Below are 25,027 nucleotides of genomic sequence, written 5' to 3'. Positions count from 1 at the left end.
GAAGTGTGAAAGTAAACATTATTAAACTACAAGAAAAAGACGGAATGGATGATGAATGAATGAATGCTATGGAAAATGAAAGAATTCTAGTATAGTAGTTCACTTTCAAGAATAATAATATATAAGAAAAACGAGCTGATGTGTGCATCACATGACTTCCTTTTACTCCAATGTAATGTCATTTCCCTATTGATGACAATTTAAATGTGATTCAATAGTTTACTCTCTAAATATCACCAACAGTGGCCAAATTGAAATCAGATTTAAAAGTAAAGAATCGCCAAAGTTGTCGCCAAGTTGGGGACAAAACTTGGCGATCAAAAGACTGGCGATACGGCAAGTGTCCGCTACATTTTAACACCATTTGAGTATCCATCGAAATTAACAATGATCCCCCCCCCCCAAAAGGGCCAAAAGACCCCCTTTAGAAACACCCGAATGCAACCAAAAGGGGAGGTGCACAACTACACCCTACTAATAGTCTACGTACCAAGTTTCAACTTTCTAAGACTTACCGTTATTGAGTTATGTGGCATACATACGCACATACGCAAATCCGCACATACATACATACGTACAGACGGACGTCACGAGAAAAGTCGTTGTAATTAACTCGGGGAATGTTAAAATGGATATTTCGGGTGTCTATACGTTCTTAGGCACTTATCTGCGTGTGGTCGGGTTGAAAAAAAAAAACAAAAAACCTCAACATTAATTCGGGGGTGAGCAAAATGGAAATTAAGGACTAATTTTGAGTGAAAATTTTTTCGCGAATACAATGCTTCCTTTTTTTTTAAAGAAAGTAAAAAATGTGTGGTTAAAGCAAAATTTGCCGTCCCTGAAAATTTTGCCGCCCTAGGCAACTGCCTACTCTGCCTATTGGGAAATTGGGCCCTGGAAATAAAAAGGAAGTCATGAGAACTTTATGTTTTAACAGAAAGAGCTGTACAGGCGATTTGTTTGTTGTAGGTTTTTTCTTTGTATGATGAAAATTATTTTTTTAAGTGGGAAATTTATTATTATTTTTTTTTATTTTGCAAAAGTATATTAATAATTAAATTAATTTTAATTTTGGCAAAGGGGGTGGGGGAGAATCCGAGATCCTTTAGTTTTATCCTTGAGAAAGAGTTTGACAAACGATATTTTTAAAGATAAAATATATTTATTTTGATGAATTTTTTTTATCTTTAAATCTTTTTTTTTCAAGCGATTTAAGATTTTTTTGTGGGGGGGGGAGGGGATATATTAGTTGCATTGTTTAAAATGTGCTGCTACTTTATTTGTTCGTTTATTCTTTTTTCACGTATCTATTTCATCAGATATGCGAGGCAAATTTTGCTTCTAGAAATCTGCTTAAAATTTTAAAAAGATATGTTTGACACAGTTTGTAGTCTTAGCTAATCCAGAGAATATTGATTCCATACTAGAAAGTCGATGTTAGTATACGGGAAAGTAGACTCGTTTAGTCATGGATGGAACTTTTTTTTTAGATTCTATAGTTGGGGCAAACCTAATTTGGTAGCCTTGTATTGTTGTGATTAGGATCTGCGTAGCCTTCACAGTACTGCCAGGTTAGGTTTGCCCCTACTAGAGGACAAATGACTAGTTATGGGCGTGCTTAACGTTTTTTTTTAAATTTGAATACAAATTGTGCCGTTGTAATAAATTAAAAAAGAAATTCTAACGATGCTAGAACTTAGAAATTGCACTTTTATAGGTGTGATATTTTTATTCATTTTCAATTATGATTTACATTTTTTTTTTTTAAATAAATTGGAATGGACTGGTTTGACCAATTATGTTCCCACTTTATTATGGTCAGACTAAAATTTGGTAATGGTCGTGCTAGCTGAATTCAGTTATGTTCAGGAAATACACACACACACACACACACACACACACACACAAAGTACAACAATACTAAAACACTTAACATTTGACATAATCAAATCAAAAGTATCTTTACCTACTGTTAAATCCCTTGCATACATTAAAGTTGAGGGCGCGTTAGCAGTGTGCGTCAAAAAGGTGCGCAAAAGTGCCCCTTTGTTATAAAAACTGTTCTTGATTATTTTAGCCAGTTGGTAGGTTGTTTGTCAGTTGTATTTTCAGTTAGTTGTTAGGGCGATGTTTCAGTTTCTTTAGTTCATTTTATGATTTGATTTTACACGTTTTAAATAAATGTATTGTTTTACTTGAAATGAATTTTGAGTTACAATCCACATAACCTACCTAAGAGCATCGTACACTTACCAATTCCAGCAACATTAAAATTAAAAGATGGATAACTGAACAATCGAAAAATCGCTGTCAGAAAGTTTGTCTGAACAACAGCACAATAAATAAATAAAATGGCCAAATTTAGCTCATGTTTTGTCATTAATCCCAACCATTATTTTGAGTAAGAATGGCCAAAAAGCTAATTGTTGTCACCATGTGCCCATAACTAAAATATTTACTTTTAACTAACTAGTATGGTCAAATGAGCATGAAAGGATCTTAAATATCGTAATGATATAGGCGAAAATATGCCTATATGAGACAAAAAAGCTAATGAATGAATACTTCCCATTATAGCTGCGATCTGATTTAAAAAAAAAAAAAAAGCAATGTCAGGTCCTTAAGAATGACCCTTTAAAAACTTAAGTGCAAGGAGCATTCACTGTAGGTGATTGAGAAGCATTGACATGACAAGAACTTAGGTTTAGAAAAAATGTAGGATGGGCGTTCTTGAAAGATGCATTTTTAAGAATCCTCTGATGGTGCTCCAGGAACCTATTAAATGTTCATATTTTGACTATTGGATATTGTTAACTGACCCTCGAAACTAAAAAAAAATTCACCATCGCCGAATTTTAAAACACCGTGATTGATTTTTAATGAATTTTTAAAAATCCACGCGCTAAAGTGCGCTCTTCTGAAACGTCACGAGCTTACGTCACAGGGCACTAATGGGCAGCCTTCCGCCGAAGATCCCTTGTTTTCGCTACGGACATTTTGAGAGCGCTGATATTTTTTTTTAGAAATTCAATAATCCTTTTGAACACACTATGAAGGCCGGATTCGATAAAGCACAATCTAATAATCTTCCTCAAGTAACATCAATGATGGTATTCGAATATTTCCGAGAGGATGAGAGGTTTAATGTTGCAGAAACGCGAGGAGTTAAATGCGAGGAAGTCAACTGCACGTCCTGCGGCTTCTCCCGTGGCGGAAGAGCGCATCACGTCACTTCCTGTGCCATCTGACGTCACAATCGCTTGAACTTTAAAAATTAATTTAAAAAAAAACTACTTATAGTATCGCAAAAATTTTTTCACCTATGATGTTCATACATGTTCCCTATTACAACTTCCCTATTACAAACTTGATGTTGACAATACGAGACAAACCTTCCCATTACTGATTGGATGTCCATAACTAGTCATTTTTTCTATGACAAATTTACTGAATACACTGATAAACTATGTCTCTCCTCTTTTCTAGGCAAGAAAAAAAGGACTCAGTGCCGAACAATATTCACTAGTCTTTGGAGTGTACAGCTTATCTCAAATCACATTCAGTATCATCGTCGGAAGGAGTGTATGTATACATTAACATCTTTATTAAGATTTCAACTTAAAATTAAAAATGAGAGACAAAGCACGAGAGAAGATATTTTAAGTGAGATGGTAGTAGTCAGGTAGTTAATTAGTTATTTTTTGTTCCAGCTCACAAGGATTGGGGCGAAATTCATAGTCATCGCAGGGTTATTTTTGACTGGAGGTTCCACCATCTTGTTCGGGTAAGTAGCTTCCAAAAGAATTTTTTCGTGATTTCTAAATTCACCCTTTCTGGTTTTATGAAAGGTCATGTAGGAGAAAGTGGGGTAAAACCGGGACCCTAAGGTTTACAGGCTTCCAGAGATCGCAGTTTTTAGCATAAAGGAACAAACTTTTGCAAAAGTATGCACTACTTATCTATTAATACAACCACAGTTTCAAAAACATAAGTGTTTTTTTTTTAATTATTTTTTTTCCAAAAAAGTCATTTTACCCGGTTTTTTCCCATCAGAGGTGCAAAACCGGGTAGATATGTTCTTGCTATGAGAAAATAAAAATTTTAAAAAGTTTCCAAAAAATTCAGGTTTTATTTAGTGACATATGTTAACTATTGTCATAACATAAAAGAATAAGTATAAAAGGACACATATTGATGAGTTGTCAGTAAATTTAATTGTCTTTACCTTTAATTTTTTGCTGTAATATAAGACCTATTGACACAAGTCGCAAGTAAAATAGTTATGTTCCTCTTCGGCCCCAAAGCAGCTTTCATGGGCCCAACGACGACATGGATGAATTGGAGCCATCCCTCACCAGTAAAGCTCATTGCTGCAAATGCAGGCAGAATTGTCATCATCTTCACTGGATTTATCCCTCATTTGCTCCTTCGTTTTTTTTTTTTTTTTTTTTGAGGCTTATTTTCTGTTTGTTCCTTTTTGGCATCTTTGTAATGTTGTCGTTCCTTTGATTCGTTTATCTTTCCGTCAGGTTTTTTTTCTTCCGTCTATCTTTGGTCTTCATTCCATCATTTTTCTTTTCCTTTTCTTCTGATGTTGCCTGAAGATGAAGCCTGTATGAGGAGCCCTCAAAATGACAGTTTTTCCTTTTCTCTTGTCCTCCTTCGGCTGCGTATTTCTCTCAGTGTACGGGGGAGGTACCCGGTTTTGCTCCTTAGTTAGTACCCGGTTTTGCCCCGCACGTACAGTTTCCATAAAAATTGCCGTCATATGACTATATAGAACGCTACAGCCAATAACTTAGAATGATAATGAAGGTAATTAAATGTTGTACAAAGAGAGCTACGCACCTTTACTGTTGCAAAAATAGGAACGTAGTATAATCGCTCTAGTTTTGTTCAAACATTTTAAGCAAAAGCCACTCAAACAGAATTTTCTTCACAGGAACGAAAGAAGCGAGTCTAGTGCGTTCTAATTTAATGGCCGCTGCTTCTTCATGAAGATGGAAGGTAGTTCCTCTCTTGTCCACGCGATTGCAGCGCTTACAGGGCTAGAAGGGGGGTACCCGGTTTGCTCCCGACTTCCCGGTTTTACCTTACTTTCCCCTACTTGTAAAAGCAGGGGCTGAATTTCTAACAAAAGAATGGCATTTGCTCAATTGTACAGTTTAAAGAGTTTATTTTCGCATGTAAATAATCTAAACTTCCTCTAATGCAGGGGTTCTCAAACGGGGTGCCGTAGGAAGAAGCGAGGGGTACCCCGAAGTGTCCATGGTATCAATATATATGTTAGGTGGGTTTGCCAAATAAGGTCAAATAGATCAATAAGGACATCCTCCACTTTTTGATGCAGCATACAGTGCTGGACTATGACTGTTTTAAAAGCAAATTCTTTATTGATTACATAACTATAGACACATTAACGAACAGTGAAATAATTATCTAATATTTAGTATGCATTCCCTTGTTCTTGATGAGCATTTTAAATCTTTTTGGCATACTTTTCACAAGGTTTACACCATTTCTTAACTTTTTAAAAAAGGAGGTAAAATATTGTTTATACTCACTAATATATACATATACTCACATACACATACCCGCCACCATTCCGGGCCGTTGTTGCCCACCATCCGACGTCGCAACATTTTGAGATAAATACAATTTTAAAACAACAATTTCAAAAATGACGAAAAAGTACTGAAGTTTGAACATATCGCAGAGTCAAAATGGCTCCGACACTGTGGTACTCAAATTTGAAACATTCAAATGCTCATCAAATACTCAAATAAACATGTGTTCATTTTTGAGGTATTCGTGCTCATTTTTGAATATGTAATAATTTTAAAATGAAGTATTAACCGAGTTATGTACTCATTGTTGAGTATGAAATAATTCAGCACACTATTTGAAAACATAGGTTACTCATATTTGAAACACATGCTTTCAAGCAAATTTGGAAGCATAATGCACTCATTTTTTAAAACTTCATTTTTCTCAGAGATTTTTTTATTGATTCTCATTTTCTTTCTCTTCAGGTGCCTGGAGCACAGTCCGGGCGGCACTCTCTTCTTCGCCCTGTGCATGGGGGTCCGGGCGGTCGAAGGAGCCGGATTCGCAGCCTACCTCACCAGCTCTTTGGCCGTCATCGTCAAGACGTTTCCGCTCAATCCCGGATATTATGTGGTAAGACTTTAGAGCAGACATCTAATGGATAGAGCCCAGGGTTTCCCCTCAGTCGGCCGATGTTAAACAAGTGTTTGTTTGGCTGTCACGAGACAATTTGTCACACCTTCTCATTTCACGGGAGTTCGAATGCTATTTGCCGCTTTTTTGGCGAGAAATGTTTTCTACAGCTTGAATTAACAAAATTAAACCAATAATTGAAATAGCTTGCTTAGGGGAAAGCAAATACCTATCACGTGATGGTGAAGAAAGTGAAAAGCCATCAAAGAACTTTCTTCGCTGAAGTTGAAGAGCGAAGCTAGCTGGTGAGCAGCAGGGGGTGAAACCTCCTAGTCAAAATAATTAAAGTCTGTGAGCGTTTGTCTGTGTATGTCCGTTACCTTATCTTCTTCGGACTGCCAATGTCTGCCAGGTCGATACTGATAACTTTAGTACTGATAACAGAATATCGCGAGAAAGTCATTCCACCCTGTCTCACTCCTCCAAATCTTAACGAGCCGGAAATGGAGAACTATACCATCAAAATCCTTAAATGTCATACCGATGGCGTCAAAGTTGGCGACATTTATCCTGTTTGGTTTCAAAACTTCAAGAGAAATTACCAGCGTTGTCACGAAATTTTGCGGAATATCGCCAGGTGACAAGCGGCAAGAAGGGCGGAGCCCCCGAGATACACCGCCGAAGACGGGGTTATGCCCAGCAGCCAAAGGCAGGTGAGGAAGGTACGAAGCCCTCGAACTACAGCGCCGAAGGCGGGCTGGTGATCGATCTGCAATAGGCGAAGAATGAGGGTTGGCAAGTGAAACGAGCAGAGGTCAAAGCTCCCTATTAAATTATATAAATCTTGTGATGCTATGAAATGAAAACCAAGATTTTTAAACAGAAAGAACACAGATGCACTACTTTTATTAAAATTAAAATATTTTACATCACAAGGGGGGGGGGAGGACTTATCCAGTTCAAAGTTAGCCTGAATGGTTGGCTAAAATTGAACTTGGCTGCTAATAATTCACTTTAAATCGTTTCGCTAATTATTGTTTCTTTGGATAACTCTACAGTAATTTAAGTCTTGTCTTGCTGTTTTTTCGCTAATTGAAACATTAATACTATTAAAATATGAGTGGGGCAGTTAAAAATAGTGGAAATGTTGTTCAAAGTCACAACCTGACTCCTGTAAGGAGACCATACCTTAGAGAAGGAATTAAAGTGGAGGGAGCAACAGCAAGTCCAATCATTGGCTTAGCAAAAGCTGACCCAAAGACCCCAAGTCACGTGACTCAACAGCGACGAATGGTAGGAACCTTTTGCGCGAAACAAGCAAAGGAAACCTGATTTCTTCCAATGCTTTGCTTTGAAATCTATCACGTGACTTGAATGAAAGTCTTCACTTCATCCGTTTTATCTCCTCTCAATGGACCATACGTAGTCTAAGACGTAAAGGATTAAACGGTCGTGTTGCATTCGAGGTTCAGTTGAGATGATACTAACTTCAAATTATAGGCAAAATCTTACCAAAATAGACTTTACTACTTATTAAATAGTTGCTTTTAATTTGATAAAATAATGTTATGTGAAAACTGTTAACTCACATAGAAATATTTTCGCCCTTTAGTATATTGCTTGTTTTAAAAATGATGAAATAGTGATTATAAACAGTTCCCTTGAACAAAAAAAGGTTGGAACATTTTCAAATAATGTGGACCTTAAACTTAATTTTGTTTCAGAAAATGGTGCTCGATAGAACCGAAGGCAAAAATATTGTCGCAATTGACAGAAAATAGGCTCGAGATCGACCGGTCGATCGCGATCGACGGGTTGACCCTAGAGAATCCCATCCCCTCTTTCAATCCAATGATCCAAGAAGAAGAAAAATGGGGGGGGGGGACAAATTCTGGAAAGTTACTGCAAAAACAGTGTTGTATAATTGCTTTCCAATTTGTTACGTAAAAGTAACTGCGTATCTTCAGAAGCTTCTGAGCACTTTGTGTTGCTAAATGAAGCCGCGTATCGGCTTTCTCGTAAGCTCTAGTCAAACAATGGGCACTCGCGAGGGTTGATGTTAAGATAAAAGTTTAAGTGGCTACCGTTTCTACTCGCAGCTTCCGATGTTGACAAAGAAGCAATGTTTATAAACCACTCTTTAAAGTGTCTAGCCGGATATTTTGATTTCTTAATATAAACATTCAATAGAATGTTTTAGGTATGGGTGCCGACGAGCGAGGGGAGGAGGGAGATGTGTTTTTTATATGGGAGTGTTTTAAAGAGTCTTCATTCTAAACTATTCATTGCTTTTTTTTTTTCAATCTCCTCCAATCTCCCTTCACTTTTAGATACGGCACAAAAATAATTTAGAATCAATACATACATGGCAAAGACGCCCATATAGGGGGGCAAGGGGGGGCTCGAGACCCCCCCTTAGAAATTAAAACTTCCTTGCTTTTAGTACTTTTTCTTTGCAAAAAAGTAAAAATATTTCTTCTCCCGCCGTTAATGAACAAGTTATTAAAAATGTCAAATTTTAACGACTCTAATCTCATGAAATTGGTTTTCATGGGGAAAATATCATGCTAAACCATGGTTAATATATCTGAGCCCCCCCTTACAATTTTACATAAGGGCGCCAATGATACATGGTACGATCTAAAAATAATGAGCTTTCGTTTAAAAAGACAGATTTATTGAGCTGATCGGTACAACTGCCTAATAGTCTTAAAAATAGGCACCTCCTGCAACAATGTACTTTTGTAGGCGGCTTTTCCTTGACTCAAAGACATCCCTGAAGTCCTGTTCCAGGATATCTGCAAGGGCTGCGGCCCGGATGATCTCGTTGAAGTTGAAACCTTTCCTTTTCAGCGCTGATTTTAATAGTGGAAACAAGAAGAAGTCAGGAGGCCACAAGCCCGGACTGTAGAAAGGCTAGGGCACCACGGGAGCGTTGACTCACTCGGACCTTCTTCAGTCAGAACTCTCGGCACAAGTTTTGCGCAGACTTTCCGCATTAGCAACTTCTCCGTAACAAACAATGCGTTGCACCGTTGTTTCTGAGTCCAGGGCTTTTGCTACTTGGTAGAGACTCAAACACCAGTCCGTGTTCAAAAATTCACACTCGTTGCACATTTACGTCACTACGGGCCGAGGACAGGAGCCTAGACTGGGATTCATCAGTCACCAGTTCCCGGCCTTACGAAAGGCTTCGTGCGAATTTCCTACTTGCGAATAGGACCGACCCAAAGGCCTATAGAAGCAGAGCGAACGTTTGGGAAGGAAACCAGAAGCAAAATTTGATCTCTTTGCGTTGCTCTGACGAACTTTCCATATCGCATTGTCACGCACCACTGTGTAAGGGTTACTGTTAAAGCTGATGGTATGAGCGGTACCATCAGCTTTAACAGTAAAGTCGAAACAGTAAAAGCTTTAACAGTAAAGTTTACAGTCAGCTTTAACAGTAAAGTCAGTAGCCTCCCAGCTTCGAAAGCTGGGAGGCTACTGACCTGCGTTGCGCTGTAAAGTCAACAACCCCCACCACCATCGCTGCCAAGCGGAGCGAACTGCAGGGTATGCCACGTGTTAGTATAACGTGAGGCTCATTACTTTTGGATTGTACCATGTATGTTTCGGACAAATTTTGTTTGAAACTTAAATTTGAGAAATATGTGAAAATCATTTTTCTTTCCAGGGTCTCACAGAAACAATTGTCACAGTGGCGATGATATCGGGGCCTCCTCTTGGAAGTTTTCTCTACACGGTAAGTTTTACTGCAGTGAAAACAAACTTAAATGCATTTGCATCGAATGCCTGAGAGCCCTCAGACCGAAACAAAATACAGTGAAATCCCGTTACAACGAATACCAATGCAACGAAATATGCGCTCCAACGAAATAAATGTTCACTCTCGATCTAATTGCCATTACATTTGCTGAATTCCATTACAACGAAATTTCTGTCACACCGAACAGTATTTGAGGTCCCTTTGCAGTTCGTTGTAACGGTATTTGACTATACTATAGACTATCGATAGAACGAATTTCTATGAACTTCATGAAAAAACTCAATTCTTTGAAATGATTAGTTGAAACTAAAATTCATAATGGTGACCTACAAACTACTAATCGCTGTTATATTTTTTACAGGTGGGAGGGTACAGTTGCCCCTTCGTTTCCTTCGGTAGTGTCATTTTGATCATGAGCGTTGCATCATACTTTCTCATCACTGAAGATAAAGCAGGTATAAGACTTGGTTTCATTAAAAATTTTAATGCAGCTTTATATCAATCGTTTTTTCAATGTAAATTAGTGCATAAGCACTTTGGTTTCGAATATCGAGGCCTTTCTAACAACCAGAGGCGGCGATTGAGACTGAAAAGTGGGGGGGGGGGGCAAAAAAAACTAAAAGCCATAGGACTTTTAACGGCAGCAAAAAAAAAGAAAAAAGAAAGAAAGAAAAGAAAGAAAGAGAGAGAGAGAGAGAGAAAAAGTACAAAATTTCTCTAGGGCTGGTTTTGAGAGCAGATAAGTGATAATAGGGTGGTTTCCTTCAGACAAAAGTACTTTTTTTAGTCATTGAAATGGATAGAATGAGCAAAAAAAAAAAAAAAAAAAATAACACGGACCCAGAAAATACTTTCATTTTCCCAACAATTATTTTTTAATTAATTTTTTAAACTGTCCGATTTTTCAAACAAGGCGTGGTCTTGATGACGTCACAAATGATGCACTTTGCCGCATCTTTGCTACTACGTTTCCACGTTATGATAATCAAGCAGCGAATTAAGTATTGCGCTCTGCGCTTGCTATCAACCATATCATTGCCCAATACACGTGAGTAAAGATGAGAATTAAATATTTTGCACTGTGAATGGCAACACTGAATGGCATTTCATCATTCGTGATGTCATGGGCAGAAGCCGTGAACAATAAAAGCGTTCCAATTTAAGTAATTTTTTAAAAAATATTAAACGTAAACAAATTATTTTAAAAAATGGTCAGATCCTATGTTTTTAAGCATGCTCTTTCAGAAAAAAAATACTTTTAAAATTTTGGAAACGACCCCATTGATGCAAATTTAGCAACTTAACTCACTATTTTATTGAGATTTTGATGAATTTTGTATACAATAACTTTCCCTGAAGAAACACTTAGACATGAATTAGATTTATATTTACCCCAAAGAACATTGAGATGTCACAAATACTCGATAATACAATGGAACAAGTATGGTTTTGCTTTTAAGTAAAACAATTGATTTACTAATATCTAAACAATGAATACATCAACTAAAAGTGACTGCTTGTGCTAATTAATGTTTTGTGAACAGATGTACAAAGTTAAAAAAACCATTATGATCTGAAAATTCAGACACTTCTGCTTTAAAAATAATTTCTAGTTATGGTTCCTAAATTGGAAAATAAAATAAATACTTTCCCCAAAATAGTGAGCCCCTGAATCGCCACCACTGCTTACAACCCATCATATCATAATGGGGTTGTTTTCTTCAGTCAAATCAAAAGTAGTACTTTTTGTCACTGAAATTGATAGAATAATCACAAAAAAAAACATGGACCCAGAAAATACTTTTATTTTCCCAACAGTTATTTTTTAATTAATTTTTTTAAATGTCCAATATTTCAAACAAGGCGTGGTCTTGACGACGTCGCAAATGATGCACTTTGCCGCATCTTTCTACAGCGATTCCACGTTATGATAATCAAGAAGCGAATTAAAATAGCTCTCTACGCTTGCTATGAACCATAGCGTTGCCAATACACGTGAGTAAAGATGCGAATTAAATATTTTGTTCTGTGAATGGCAACACTGAACGGCACTTCATCATTTGTGATGTCATTGACAGAAGTGTAATTAATAAAAGCGCACCGATTGAAGTAATTTTTTAAAAATATTAAACTTAAACCAATTATTTAAAAAACGGTCCGATCCTATGTTTTTAAGCATGCTCTTTCAGAAAAAAATACTTTTAAAATTTTGGAAACGACCCCATTAGCTATATACTTCGAGTTATGAACTCTGAAAGACTTGGGTGCAATTCCTTTTGCATGTCATGACAGAGCAAAGGTTATTATTCATATGACAGGGGTGCCCGTGAGGGGGAGGGTTCATGGCGCAGACTGTGACTGGCATCGAAATTTTAAGGGGGTTTCATTTTTAAGGGGTTTTGACTTCATTTGGGGGGGGGGGGGGTTCTCGTATCGGAGCCAAACTATATACAGTGGACTCACTCTATCTGAACACTCCGATATTCTGAACACATTTTGGTGGTCCCGGCGAAACTCGCCATACACTTAACACAGGCTTACCTCTCTGTACTCTGAACACCCTACAATATGATTACACCCCAGTATTACGAACGCTATTTTTAACCCTCTTCGATTATTATCTCTCTACATACTAAACACGTTCACAATCGCTACTCGGGAATTCCTATGAATCAAATTGGAAAGCCTAAAATACGTTCATGATTTTATCATTAATTGAATGGCATTGAAGAGAAAATGGATAGAGGAAGAAGAAAAAATATTTTCCGGGATATTAGTGCATCACATGAAATCATTCAGCTGAGCATATGAGCCAGAAAAATCTGCCATAGCCACCAATCCAAAGTTCAACACCTCTACCTCAGTTACTGGTATAGCTCACTGGGCAAAATACTGAACATAGTCCACTACAGTGATGTTCCCATCAATTTTTCGGAGGATATACACCCAGTAATCCATTACGCACAATATGTGTATGCGATCATATGCATAACGTCATAGTATGAAAATTTTTTGAAGCTTGAGGGTATACGCTAGGTGTCTAAAAATGTTTGAAGATGGAACACCACTATGGGAACACCATGGTCCACTAACGCAATAGAATACATATTGATACGCGTCAGGCCACTTCAAAGAAATTCTTTAACGGCGGCACAGTTCTTGAGAAAAACACAGGAGATTTATTTACAGCTAGGTACAAGAAGTGTCGTTAGCAACTGCTAAATTAACCGTAGCAGTTAGGCAAATATCAATTAACACCGTAAACTCAACGGTAGCACACGTATTTAACTCAAAATACGCAAAACACCAGCGCAAAGACTTCACAAAACAAAGTGAAAACTCCAGCCAGCGTCTGAGACCAGACAATTAAAACACAAACTAACTGTCCCTCTCATTCACAAGACGCCCGGCAATTTATACACAGCAAAGAAATATCCAGAAAATCCTACTACGTTCTTCCAATTTCTCATATTTTTTTTTAATTCCATTCACAAATCTTATCCGGGACCATATACTTCATACGAATTTTGGGGGGCTGTGTATTCATAATACAAATACAAATGTGACGACCAGCAACAGGCTCTGGGCCCTGCTAGGCTGGTCCTAGTCAATCAATTAGTCCCCAATGAAGATCAATGGCTCTCTTAAAGCTATCCACTCCCTTGCTCATTACCGTATCTTCCGGTAAGCTATTCCAAGTGCCCACGACCCTGCTAAAGTAGTAGTTTTTCCTTAATTACAGGTTAGCCCGAGATTTAAATAGCTTAAAGCAATGACCCCTTGTCCTGCTTTCCCCGCAAAACTTTTAACCCATTTACATCTTTCATTTTGATAAATTTAAATAACTGAATCATGTCCCCTCTGACTCTCCTTTGCTCCAGGCTATACATGTTAAGCCTATTAAGTCTGGTATCATAATCTAACTCTGAGAGTCCCCTTACTAATTTAGTTACCCTTCTTTGAACCCTTTCCAATACAAAAATATCTTTCTTCAGATAAGGCGACCAAAACTGAACAGCATACTCCAAATGAGGTCTTACTAAACTCCTATATAAAGGCAGAAGAACTTTCTTAGATTTGTTTGAAATAGATCTATTGATGAACCCAAGCATTTTGTTGGCTTTGTTACCAGCAATACTGCACTGTTGACTAAACTTGAAGTCCTGATTTATAAAGATACCCAGATCCATAACATTTTCTGCCTGATTTATGACTGAACCCTGTAAACGATATCTCATACGCTTATTTCCATGACCTAAGTGTAGCACTTGACATTTCCCTACATTAACTGCCATACCCCCATTTATCTGCCCACTTAGTAATGTGATCTAAATCCTCTTGCAGCTGTTTTTACTTGTTCTTCATTTTCGACAATCCCCATAACTTTTACATCGTCAGCAAAACAATTCATGCTTCCAGAAATATTTTCATTGATGTCATTCATGAATATAATAAACAAAAGAGGCCCTAAAAACTGATCCCTGAGGAACCCCACTTAAAACATCACTCCAATTAGAATGATTTCCTCTCACAACTACTCTTTGCTTCCTACCAGTAAACCAATTTCTAACCCAAAGTAAAGTTTTTCCTCCTATTCCTATGTCAGCTAACAAAAAGCAGTTTACAGGTTAAATTACTACGGCAATTTTGGATGAAAATTAATGGAACATACGCCAAATTTACAACAAATTAATCATAAAAACAATTACTATTTGCAAAATTTGTAACAACCTCTATAATGAACACCCCCATAGTCTAAACACTTTTGTTCGGTCCCATGAGTGTTCCGAATAGAGTCCACTGTAGCAAAATCAGGCGAGTTGATTCATTGATCACTTACTTGATAATCTTATAGATCCAAGCACGAAGAAGAACGACTTGGAGTCGCTGTCGATCCGGGAGTACCTCCGTATCCTCAAATTGCCGGCGGGGTCGATGATCCTGGTCAGCGTCACCTTCAACGTCACTGCCGATGCTTTCATACTCATCGCACTCAGTGAGCATCTCTCACAGGTGAGTAACCGCGTCGAGTTTTGAGTGATATTAAGGGTACAATTTTTATAAGCCCTGACCGAGAGTCCAGTAATCGGTTTAAGTATAAGTTTGGTAGCACAATCATACACACTGCATACCAAACTTGACAACTTAGGCGTTGATCAAAAGGTGCAGTCGACTGCACCTACTGCAGGACCTTTAGCTACCAGTGTGAAGGTCATCTCATAGTTTGAGAGGTACGTTGCCTCCAGTTCTTTTGTGGCTATTCCAAACTGCTGATCTCAAATAAGGGTGAAACTGCAGTCTCTGGATGTCATAACGAGCTGTTTGATACTTGCTCGTAGTATTGCCTAAGTTCCAGCTACTGGGCGATTGATTGCTTGTAACGTCAAACCTGATTTTGTAGACGATCCATCTACTCTTAAATTACTTAGTTTATACTTACAGAAAGCACATAGTTTTTACTATCATACAAACAACCTTTTAAAGCTCTATTTATGAAAAAAATGTGCAAATCAACATCACGGTTACAACATATTTATTGCAAACCCTATCACCGCAAGCGGGCAATTTATGGGTAAACCAAAGAAAAAAAAGGTGAAAGAATAATGAGACAAATGAGAAATCAAATTTAATCAAACACACACACACAGTCCAGTTCGAAGGTTTTCCTGGTTTTAGCCTATTCACTACATGATGGCGGGGAAACAGGTTATTATTTTTTTTTTCTAGCATACTGGTGGCCTACCTTTCTCTGTCCGAAGGCCGCACTTCAAATTAAAATCATTTCCGCGGGTCAAAGACAAATAAAATTAAAAAATATTTCATTCTTTTCTAAATAACATTGAAAAGGAAAGATAATAAAAACAAATGATTGCTGTTTTCATCATTTAATGCGTATTTCATCTAAATGCATGATTTTCCAATTTCTGAATATTTGGCTCCAAATTTGTTCAGAATCACTAATCGTGCTTTTCGATTTGTAACATTGCACAGACTGACGAGCCGCACGGATCAGTTTCACGGGCCGGATGTGGCCCCAGTACCAGATACAAGGGAAGGGTCATGGGGGCAATACAACGGGCCGAACAGGATGAGCTTTGCGGGCCGGATGTGGCCAGCGGGCGGCTCGTTGGGCACCACTACTCCAGGATAATCACGACAAAAACCTTTTCATGTGGATCACATGAGCAAAAGTTTAAAAAAATATGAAAAATTAATTTGAATTTTGACATCTTGAATTCAAATTATGTTTTTCGCAATCACGAGTGTGTGTATGCATGTGTGTTTGTGTGTGTGGGGGGGGGGGATGTGTGTTGTGTGTAGGGGTATGTGTATGTGCGTGTAGGCATGTGTGTTTGTGTCTGTGTGCAGGCATACGTATGTAAGTAGTTGTGTGTATGAATTTGTGTGCATGTGGGGGGGGGGGGTATGTGTAGGCATATGTGTTTGTGTCTGTGTGCAGGCATGCATGTGTGGGTAGTTGTATGTGTTTGTGTGTGTGTATGTGTTTGTGTGTATATGTGTGTGCGTGCGTGTGTGTGTGTGTGTAGTTGTGTATGTATGCGCGTATGTGTAGAACATGGATGCAACCTGGAGACGGTTTTTCGCTATAGGAGCAGCATCGTGAGGAGCTGCGGTGATGCTGCGGAGGGTGGCGGTGAGTAAATAAAATCAAAGGACATCAAAACAGTCAAGTGAGAACAATAAGCAATCGTGATTGCTCAAAAAAAAAAATAATAATAATAATAAAGTTTCAGTCAGTTTGGGCTTCTGGAATATTGTTGTTTGTTTGTCTTGCATCCTCAGTTCTTTCTAGAAAACATATTATTATTTTTTTCTTTTCTATTTTACTAGTTTAATCTGACTCCTATGATTGTTGGCTCGATTTATTTGTGTCTCTTCCTGTCCTATGGGATAAGTTCACCGCTGTCCGGAAGAATAGCAGACAAATGGGTAAGAACTTAAACTTGCATAACACTGCACGGAAAAAAAAAACCTCTCACCATTCTTGCTGATTCTCATGTCAATTGACCCCTCCCCCCCCCTCTAATATTGTTCTTATTTATTTTATTTTTCTGTCGGAATGGTCTAGAAAAACGTAGTTATTTCAAAAGTATTTATCTGTCCTCCTTCAGAGAATTGACGCGAGCAATAAGTAATGAGTGCAATTGGTGCACGTGATATTCGCAGAGCAAAAGGGGGTTCTATCGCCAGGGAAAGGCATAACCTGTTTCATAGTTCTAGAGAACTGCCATCCCTATTGCATCGAGAAATTTATTCTTCAAGCCTTTGCTTAACTTGAATAAGTATTACCAGTTTTTATTACCAACTTCAAGCCAACATTTTTAATTATTATGAGAAACGGACAGTTTTTGCAGGTATTTCTTTGATTCTGCAAGTGTGGTGGACTCATACAAATTTAATTAACCTTCATTCGTATTAACTAGAAAGCCCCGTCAAGGTATGACGGTGAAAATTGCTTCTCCATTTGAACGAAGCCATTGCCTGTTTAGTGATATTTTGAACGTTGAAATTTTAACCTTAACTCCAGTGGATGAACCCTAAACTCCAGTGGATAGCGTTCATAGTTGACCTCTTTTTCAACACGCTTTTATTAGCTTCACCTGTATGTATGTACGTATGTATGTATCTTGTAACGGAATCTTGCAGCTCAAATTTCGCCCACTTCCTGCGTTCGAATTCTTTTAAAATTTGTTTACGCGACTTCAGACCCGATGACAATGCAATATTCCATAATCAAATGAATTAATTTACTCTTTTAATTGTTAGTTTCCTCCAATTTTAATCAATATTTTGGCATAAATCCAACAATGTGAAAAAGGAAAAAATTAAAAAAAAATAATAATAAAAATTGCTCACAAAAATTATTTAAAAATATCTACAAAAACCTTTAATTTTTCTGCATCAGACAAAATGTGTTCCAATGTTCCAAGGGTAATTAGAACATGAAATATAACTGTTTTTAACTAATTTCATGCCAAAATTGAGGTGAGCCTTCAATTGGAAATTCATTGCTGATCAGACCATTGTTGAACAAAACTTTTATTCAAATGCATCTCAAATTTTCAAGGTAATGTAGATATTATTTCCGCACACATACATCGATGACTGAGATGGATTAGCTAGATTAGACAATTACTCCACAGGCAATTTATCAGCGAAGTTGAATGTTTTTAGAGCTCGGCTATTACACTTTAAGGGGTACAGTTGCTCTTTTTGGAGTTTGAGAGACCACGTTTCGAATGCCAGCCGAGACCTTTAGTCGCTTTTTTTGGGAAAATTTCATGAAGATAAAAAATTTTGAACAGTGTTGAAATGAATATTTTTTCGAAAAAACAAGTTAAACTAAAAAGAAGAAGATAAAATAATAGTTTAAATAAACTAAAAAAACACGCTTTCGTAGCAAAATGAACTAAAAAGCGAAAAATAATCTTTGGATGATAGTAGTTGACCAATCACTTAATTTTAATATAATACAAAAAAGCGTCGGGGCTTTTTATCAGTTGTCTTGAATTTCTTCCATTTGTTGTCCATGCAAAAATGTAAAGAGACAGCCCCCCACGCTTTTTTGTATTACATTAAAATTAAGTGATTGGTGAACTACTATCATCTAAAGATTATTTTTCACTTTTTAGTTCATTTAGCTACGAAAGCGTGTTTTTTTTAGTTTTTTTAAACTATTTGTTTCTCCATTCCCCTGAAATGATAGTCTTACCAGTAAAACAGTTAAGTGACCGCATCGAGTTCAGCCTTGTCACAAATAAAGCCTTTCTCTGGATGATAAACATTACCAAAACACATTATCAAATTATCATGCCGTGGCGCGAGTTTCATTGTTGAAACACGAGGTTTACTCGATCATCGGCTATTATTTATATGTGGATAGTTAACATTCTTCTGATTTGCTAGAGAGGAGAAAAGTTCAAAAGTATGAACATTTGCTTCAAGGAGGGAGGCTCATGTTTATATTCCTCGCTAAAATAGACAAAAACGATCTTTTTTTCCACTTACATTTTGGTGCGAAACCCCAAAGTATCGGGTGATGATGATGCCCTATGAGTCCTATATCCAAAAAAAATTTTTTACCTCGTAAAAAGTTTTTTTCAAATGTTTTGGAAACATCGCATTGCTGCATTCTAGTTGCATCGCAGATCTTCAGTAAAAAACTACCAGTATCTTTTTTTTTTCAAGCTACATTTACAGATATGTTTATGATAAAAAATAAATCAAGTATGCTTATTACATAGCATTAATGCGTATTTATGCTTCTGGGGATGGCACCGCCCCCATTATTTATCATTTCTTGATATAGTGTTCTTCTTGATAAGTCAATTCTTTATCCATAAATAAGTAGAAGATACATGTATATTTTGTTATGTTTTTACCGACATGTAATTTAATGATAAGATTTTAGGAAGTGTAAAAAGTTTACTTCAGCAAGTGTTTTGTAAATTAATAGGCTCGATATAACATGTAAAATTTTTCAGATTTTTCAGCTCTGGTGGGTGTGGATGTGTGTTTTTCACACAGGTCCACGACATTAAAGAACTTTTGAAGTACAGTAGAACTCACTTATCCGAATCAATTGTGACTGGATTCCATTCGGATACTCAAACATTCGGATAATTGGATTGTTTTCGAAGAAAAAAATGTCCATTTTAATTAATTATTATATTTATGTTGAAAAATTTGAGAAAAAAAAACTTTTTTAATCAAAAGAACTTTTGATTATTCAATTGAAAACGCGTGTTAAGCGTGCTTAAAAGTGCTGTACATTGGTACAGTAAGTACGTGCCGTACTTTAAGTGAAAGTTATTGCTTGTTAAACATCTCGAGTGAAGGTAAAACGCCAGTTTTTCGGAGGGAATAAAGCACAGATGGCAAAGCTTGACCACGGAGAGAAGGTGGATGACCTTGAAGCAAAATCATCATTTGTGTCATTTGTAATAGGTTGTTTGCATGGGTGCCACTCTAAAACTTGGCCAGGACTGAAAAGCGTGTGGCTCCATTTCACGACACCAAAATGTTAGCGCTTAGTTTGTTTGATGTTTTAGACATATATAATGCTAATTTTTGATGCTGTAACTATATAGTAAAACCAAATTGTAAGATTGAGTAAAAATTAAAACCTAAATAAAAAAAATAACATATCATTATCCAAGATTTTTAGGAGGTAAAAGTAGAAAAAGAACCTAATAATAAAATACAATTAAAAAAACTTACTATTTGCTACTGCAGAAAAAAAGCTTCAGATTGTATAGTTCATGTTACATAAATACTTCATATCTCATACAAAAAAATAGTAATTAAAAAAAATTCAGGTATGAGATTCTTGGCTATAAGATGCAGTGTGATAAAAACTTTAACAAAACTTTCCAGATTAAGATAAGAATGGTTGAAATCAACAGATTGAGTAACTTATTTAGTTATTTTTTGAGAAAAAAAAAAACAAAAAACAGCTTATCTTTTTAACTTTAGCAGATGGGTCAGTTTTTTTGTCCTCAGAAGAATAAGACCTTTTTTGAGAGTGAGAGATTCAAAAGTACAACAAACAACTTGTTTGTTATTATTTTGGAATAGATAGAATGAGCGAGAAGGTGTTTCCTACTCTTCCGTGCTTTCTGGCAGATTCTACCTAAAATATAAATGATGTTCCGCTTCAAGGTCATCCGCCATCTCTCCGTGGTCAAGCTTTAATCATTATTTTGTGAATCGCAGTAATGTTCCCTCTTGGTTTTTTTTTTTTTTTCCCCAAAAATTCAAAAAGCTATTCGTATAGTAAGAGTTTGGATAGTTGTAGTTCTACTGTATTGGATTTGAAACATCTGAAAATTAATTTTCATCATGTTCAATCTATTCATGAACTTTTGATTTTCAGCTCATTCATCAGTTATTAACTCTTTTTGTTAAATTTTGATTATAGGGAAAGGAGTTTCTTCTACAAAGTGGAGGATGCTTAATTATGACAATATCATTCGTCATCATTGGACCTGCATCTTTTCTTGACATGACACCGTAAGTAGTGAACACACGTGAGGAGTTTACTTTCAAAACGGATTATATATCCACTTTTGGAAAAAACATTTTTTTTTTTTCATTTTCAGAATCTCTAATATAAGCCCTATCGACTCATGAATTTCATTCTTCTCGAAGTGGTTTATATCTACGGTTAAAAAATGCGTAAACATTGTTTTTTCCACCTAAACGGTGTATATCCATCCCGTTATTTCTCGCCAGGTCTTTTACAGCAAAGTGGAACTTATCCCTTATTTGCCGGTACCCACTCATTCACTTTCATATCAAAAGGGCACATATCCAAATTTGAATTTGCCACTTTTTATTAAAAGTGGTTCACAAATAAAATAACGGAGCGAGGCACTGGCTGAGAATTTCCAATCAAACATGATACCCGTCTGTATTAAGAGATCGCAGCACCTTGCGCCTTGTGCAAATCTGTTATCAGTTAGGCAAGCACGACCTCAAATTGTGATTACTAATTTAATATTAAATAATTGATATTACTATTAAATTGTGATTAATTATGATTAAATTGTGATTGATTGAAAAATTAAGATTAATTGTGATAAAAACTTTGATCTATTAATACCTACAACGTGATTATTTGAATCGGCTTGGGTGGTTTTATTGTTCATACTTCATTGGATTAAAGGTCCTTTTTTTAAATGTTCAATGAAAAGAATAAAGTAAGTAGAAAGGAATAAAGTAGAGTAAAAAAAATGCATTAAAAAATGTTGAATATTTTGTTTGAATCTAATAAAGTTTATTTCTGAAGAAAATGCGCGTTTTTTTTTTTTTTTTTTTTTGCAAAAGGGAGGATATCCACTGTTTTACACCAAAAAGGAACATATCCGAAATAAAATTGGCAATTTAGGTCTGGTAAATTTGAGGAAAAATTACTAGACTTAAGACAATAGTCACGTGTTATTCTACCAAAACATTGTGAGAAATTTGAAATTCTAACAGTTAGTGTTAGTGAGAATTTTTTTTTTTTTTTTCGTTTTTCCAAAAAAGTATAAAACTGGATATTATCTGTTTTGAAAGTAAACTCCTAACTTGTTGTAAGTGACTCAAAATGTTACACTCCAACCCCGTTTCAAGAAATTCATTCAAATGCACGACGGAACTTATAGAGCAAGATCCCACTAGACTTGACCTACCCTCATCGAGTTTCCAAAAATTGTTAACATAGATGAAGAGTAAAAGTTGTAAACAAAATGCGAAAGTAAGAATTTCTACCTCTTTCACGTAAACTAATCAGGGTTGCCAGGCAAGGGCGGATTCAAGGGAGGGTCAAAGGGTCAACTGACCCCCCCCCCCCTGTGGCATGAAAGTTGTTGTGATTATTATTAAACTTCATTTTTTAGACTAAAAAATTTACATGGAATTTCTGTTTCAATATTTTTTCTAGATTCTGTAAAGTATTTCTTCTCAGCGCGTCATAATTCAAAGTATCGACTGGGTTCATACGTTGGGCTATTGATATTTCGAGTTTTTTTTTTTTTTTTGTTTATTTTCAAAAGAACATGTTATGTTCTGAGCTTAAGGTAACGTTTCCAGGTTGTTTGCCTAAAGAAATATGACTTTTGATGAAAATCTGAGGAAATATGATCCACAGATATATGGCGCTTGTTGCGCCATTGAAAAATTAAGGGGGAGGGGGATTTGAAAGGGTTTTGATCTCATTTGGAGAGAGGGGGCTGCTCTATAGCATATAAGGGGCTGTGATATTTTTTGATGTTGGAGGTACAACGCTAGCCATTAAAACTTGACCCCCTTTATAAAAATTTCTGGGTCCGCCCCTGTTGCCAGGAGCTGAAGGGTTCCTAAAAATGAGTAATTTTAGTTCGAGTTTACACATCATTCCATCGAGTTGCCACATAAGTCATATTAAAAAATATAGGTAAGAATACTGTCTGCCTCTGGCAAGTTGAGCTCCGTTGGCCGGCGGATTAAACGATTTCATTTGCTGAAATAGGGGTGAGGAAAAATGGCTGAAGGTCAAAAGGCTTGATGGTAGCCCAACTCTGCTCTAATAATTCCTCTTCTTACTGTTTGCTCTCCCTCGAAAGACATAGACTTGCTTAAGATCACAGCTCAACTTCTCAAAGGCGGACAATATTACAAAACCGATGGCATAGGATTGCCCAAGCAAAAGTGGTCCAGTCATAGGGTTGTCGCTATTCGGAGTTTCAATTGTTGAAACTTCTTCACGTGAAAAAGGTAGAAATTTCTTACTTTCGCGTTTTATTTACAACTTCTACTCTTCATCTATTATGCTATGGTAACAATTTTTGGAAATTCGATTAGGGTAGCTCAAGCCTAGTGAGATCTTAGACTATTATACAGAGAGCAAGAGGAAGGAAGAAAGAAGGAATATAATTAGGTTCGTCGTTTAGGGGGATCAATTCCCCTACCCCCCGTGGATTGCAAAAACTAATGTTTTACATATAAATGATAGTGGATTTTGCTGTTTTCCGATATAGTTTGTCTTTGCCGTCCCCCTCCCCCTCCAGAAAAGTACGAAATGACGGGTCAAAATATAATTATACCATAACGTATTTTGCGACCTGCTTCTCACATAACAGTGTATTTTAAAGTTCCCGAGCGATATTTCTTTGCATATCTCAGCAGCTCTCTATCAACCATATGATTGCTATGGTTACCGACTTTTTTTTTTTAATTTAAAACACATCAATATGTCAAGTTATTTGCATAAATTCCAAAAGAAGAAAACGAAAGTAATCACCAAATTGAAACCTATTCATAAATTAAGTTTTATACATTATTTTTAGAATACATCGTAATGGGATCTGACGGTCTAGTAAAAATATTCCCCATTTATCAAAACGCTGAATTCGCGAATAGCTGCAACTGGAAACTTCAATGTCATTTTCGATTCCATTGATTAATCAGAAACATAGTTCAGCAACGAAAATCCCGTTATATTTATTTCAAGTGATGCGTGTTCTTCTGAGTATCGAAATTGCATTTGTAATCTGAATAAAAATAATTTAATGATAGCTCAACATGCACAAAATTCGTTACTTGTAATCGGAAGTTTCTTAACTTTAGACCTATATGATTAGAAAATTAATAGAGAAAATTATTTTGCAAAAAGAAGAAAAAAAGAAATTTGCTTCGAGTCTAAATTATAGTTTTCTACTTATTTTTACTTCCTTTTACAAAAAATTAAGTATTGTATTCGCAAAAAAATTTTCACTCAAAAATCAGCTTTAATTTCCATTTTTCTCACTCTCGAATGAATGTTGAGTTTTTTTTTTTTTTTTTTTTTTTTTTGACCCGATCACACGTGGATATATACCTAGGAACGTTCAGACACCCGAAATATCCATTTTGACGACCCCCGAGTTAATTACAACGAGTTTTCGCGTGACGTCCGTATGTACGTATGTATGTGTGTATGTATCTCGCATAACTCAAAAACGGTATGTCCTAGAAAGTTGAAATTTGGTACGTAGACTCCTAGTGGGGTCTAGTTGTGCACCTTCCGTTTTGGTTGCATTCGGGTGTTCCTAAGGGGGTCTTTTCCCTCTTTTGGGGGGGGGAATCATTGTTAATTTCCATGTAAACTCAAGTTGTGTTATAATTTTTCGGACACTAGGCGATATATCGCCAATCTTTTGGTCGCCAAGTTTTGTCGCCAACTTGGCAACAGACTTGGCGTTTTTTTTTTTTTTTTTTTTAATCTGGTTTCAATTTGTCTACTGTTGGGGATATTTAGAGAGTAAACAATTGAATCACATTAAAATTGCCAATAATGGGGAAATGACATTAAATTGGAGTAAAAGAAAGTCATGTGATGCACACATCAGCTCATTTACTTTTAATTTTATACTGACTGATGAATAATCCATGCATTAGAGGTTATTACATTACAGTTTTCACTGCTCAGTTTAAAATAAGTTTAGATATTCTAATAACTTTAATTTAGTAATTCCTGATTCATTTGACGTTGTAGTACAATCAACAAATCACGGTTATCCTCGTGAAAGCAATTCGAAAGGGTTTGATGAATGA

General features: G+C 36.4%; 1 protein-coding gene across 1 annotated transcript in view; it reads left to right on the top strand.

Moving 5' to 3' along the window:
• The window catches only part of LOC129226533 (MFS-type transporter SLC18B1-like), a 32,111-nt gene extending 11,124 nt beyond the window's left edge, over positions 1–20,987 (top strand). The window contains exons 2-9 of the mRNA XM_054861142.1: positions 3,487–3,582; positions 3,711–3,784; positions 6,033–6,180; positions 9,857–9,925; positions 10,311–10,404; positions 14,805–14,962; positions 16,802–16,900; positions 20,892–20,987. Of these exons, the coding sequence (XP_054717117.1) occupies positions 3,487–3,582; positions 3,711–3,784; positions 6,033–6,180; positions 9,857–9,925; positions 10,311–10,404; positions 14,805–14,962; positions 16,802–16,900; positions 20,892–20,987 (834 nt within the window). The remainder of the gene's footprint in view (positions 1–3,486; positions 3,583–3,710; positions 3,785–6,032; positions 6,181–9,856; positions 9,926–10,310; positions 10,405–14,804; positions 14,963–16,801; positions 16,901–20,891) is intronic.
• The last annotated feature ends 4,040 nt before the right edge of the window (positions 20,988–25,027 follow it).

The sequence above is a fragment of the Uloborus diversus genome, chromosome 7 (genome assembly GCF_026930045.1).
Source record: "Uloborus diversus isolate 005 chromosome 7, Udiv.v.3.1, whole genome shotgun sequence".
Taxonomy (NCBI): Eukaryota; Metazoa; Arthropoda; class Arachnida; order Araneae; family Uloboridae; genus Uloborus; species Uloborus diversus.
The sequence above is the reverse complement of the archived record's forward strand: the minus strand, read 5'-3'. Positions and strand labels throughout refer to the sequence as shown.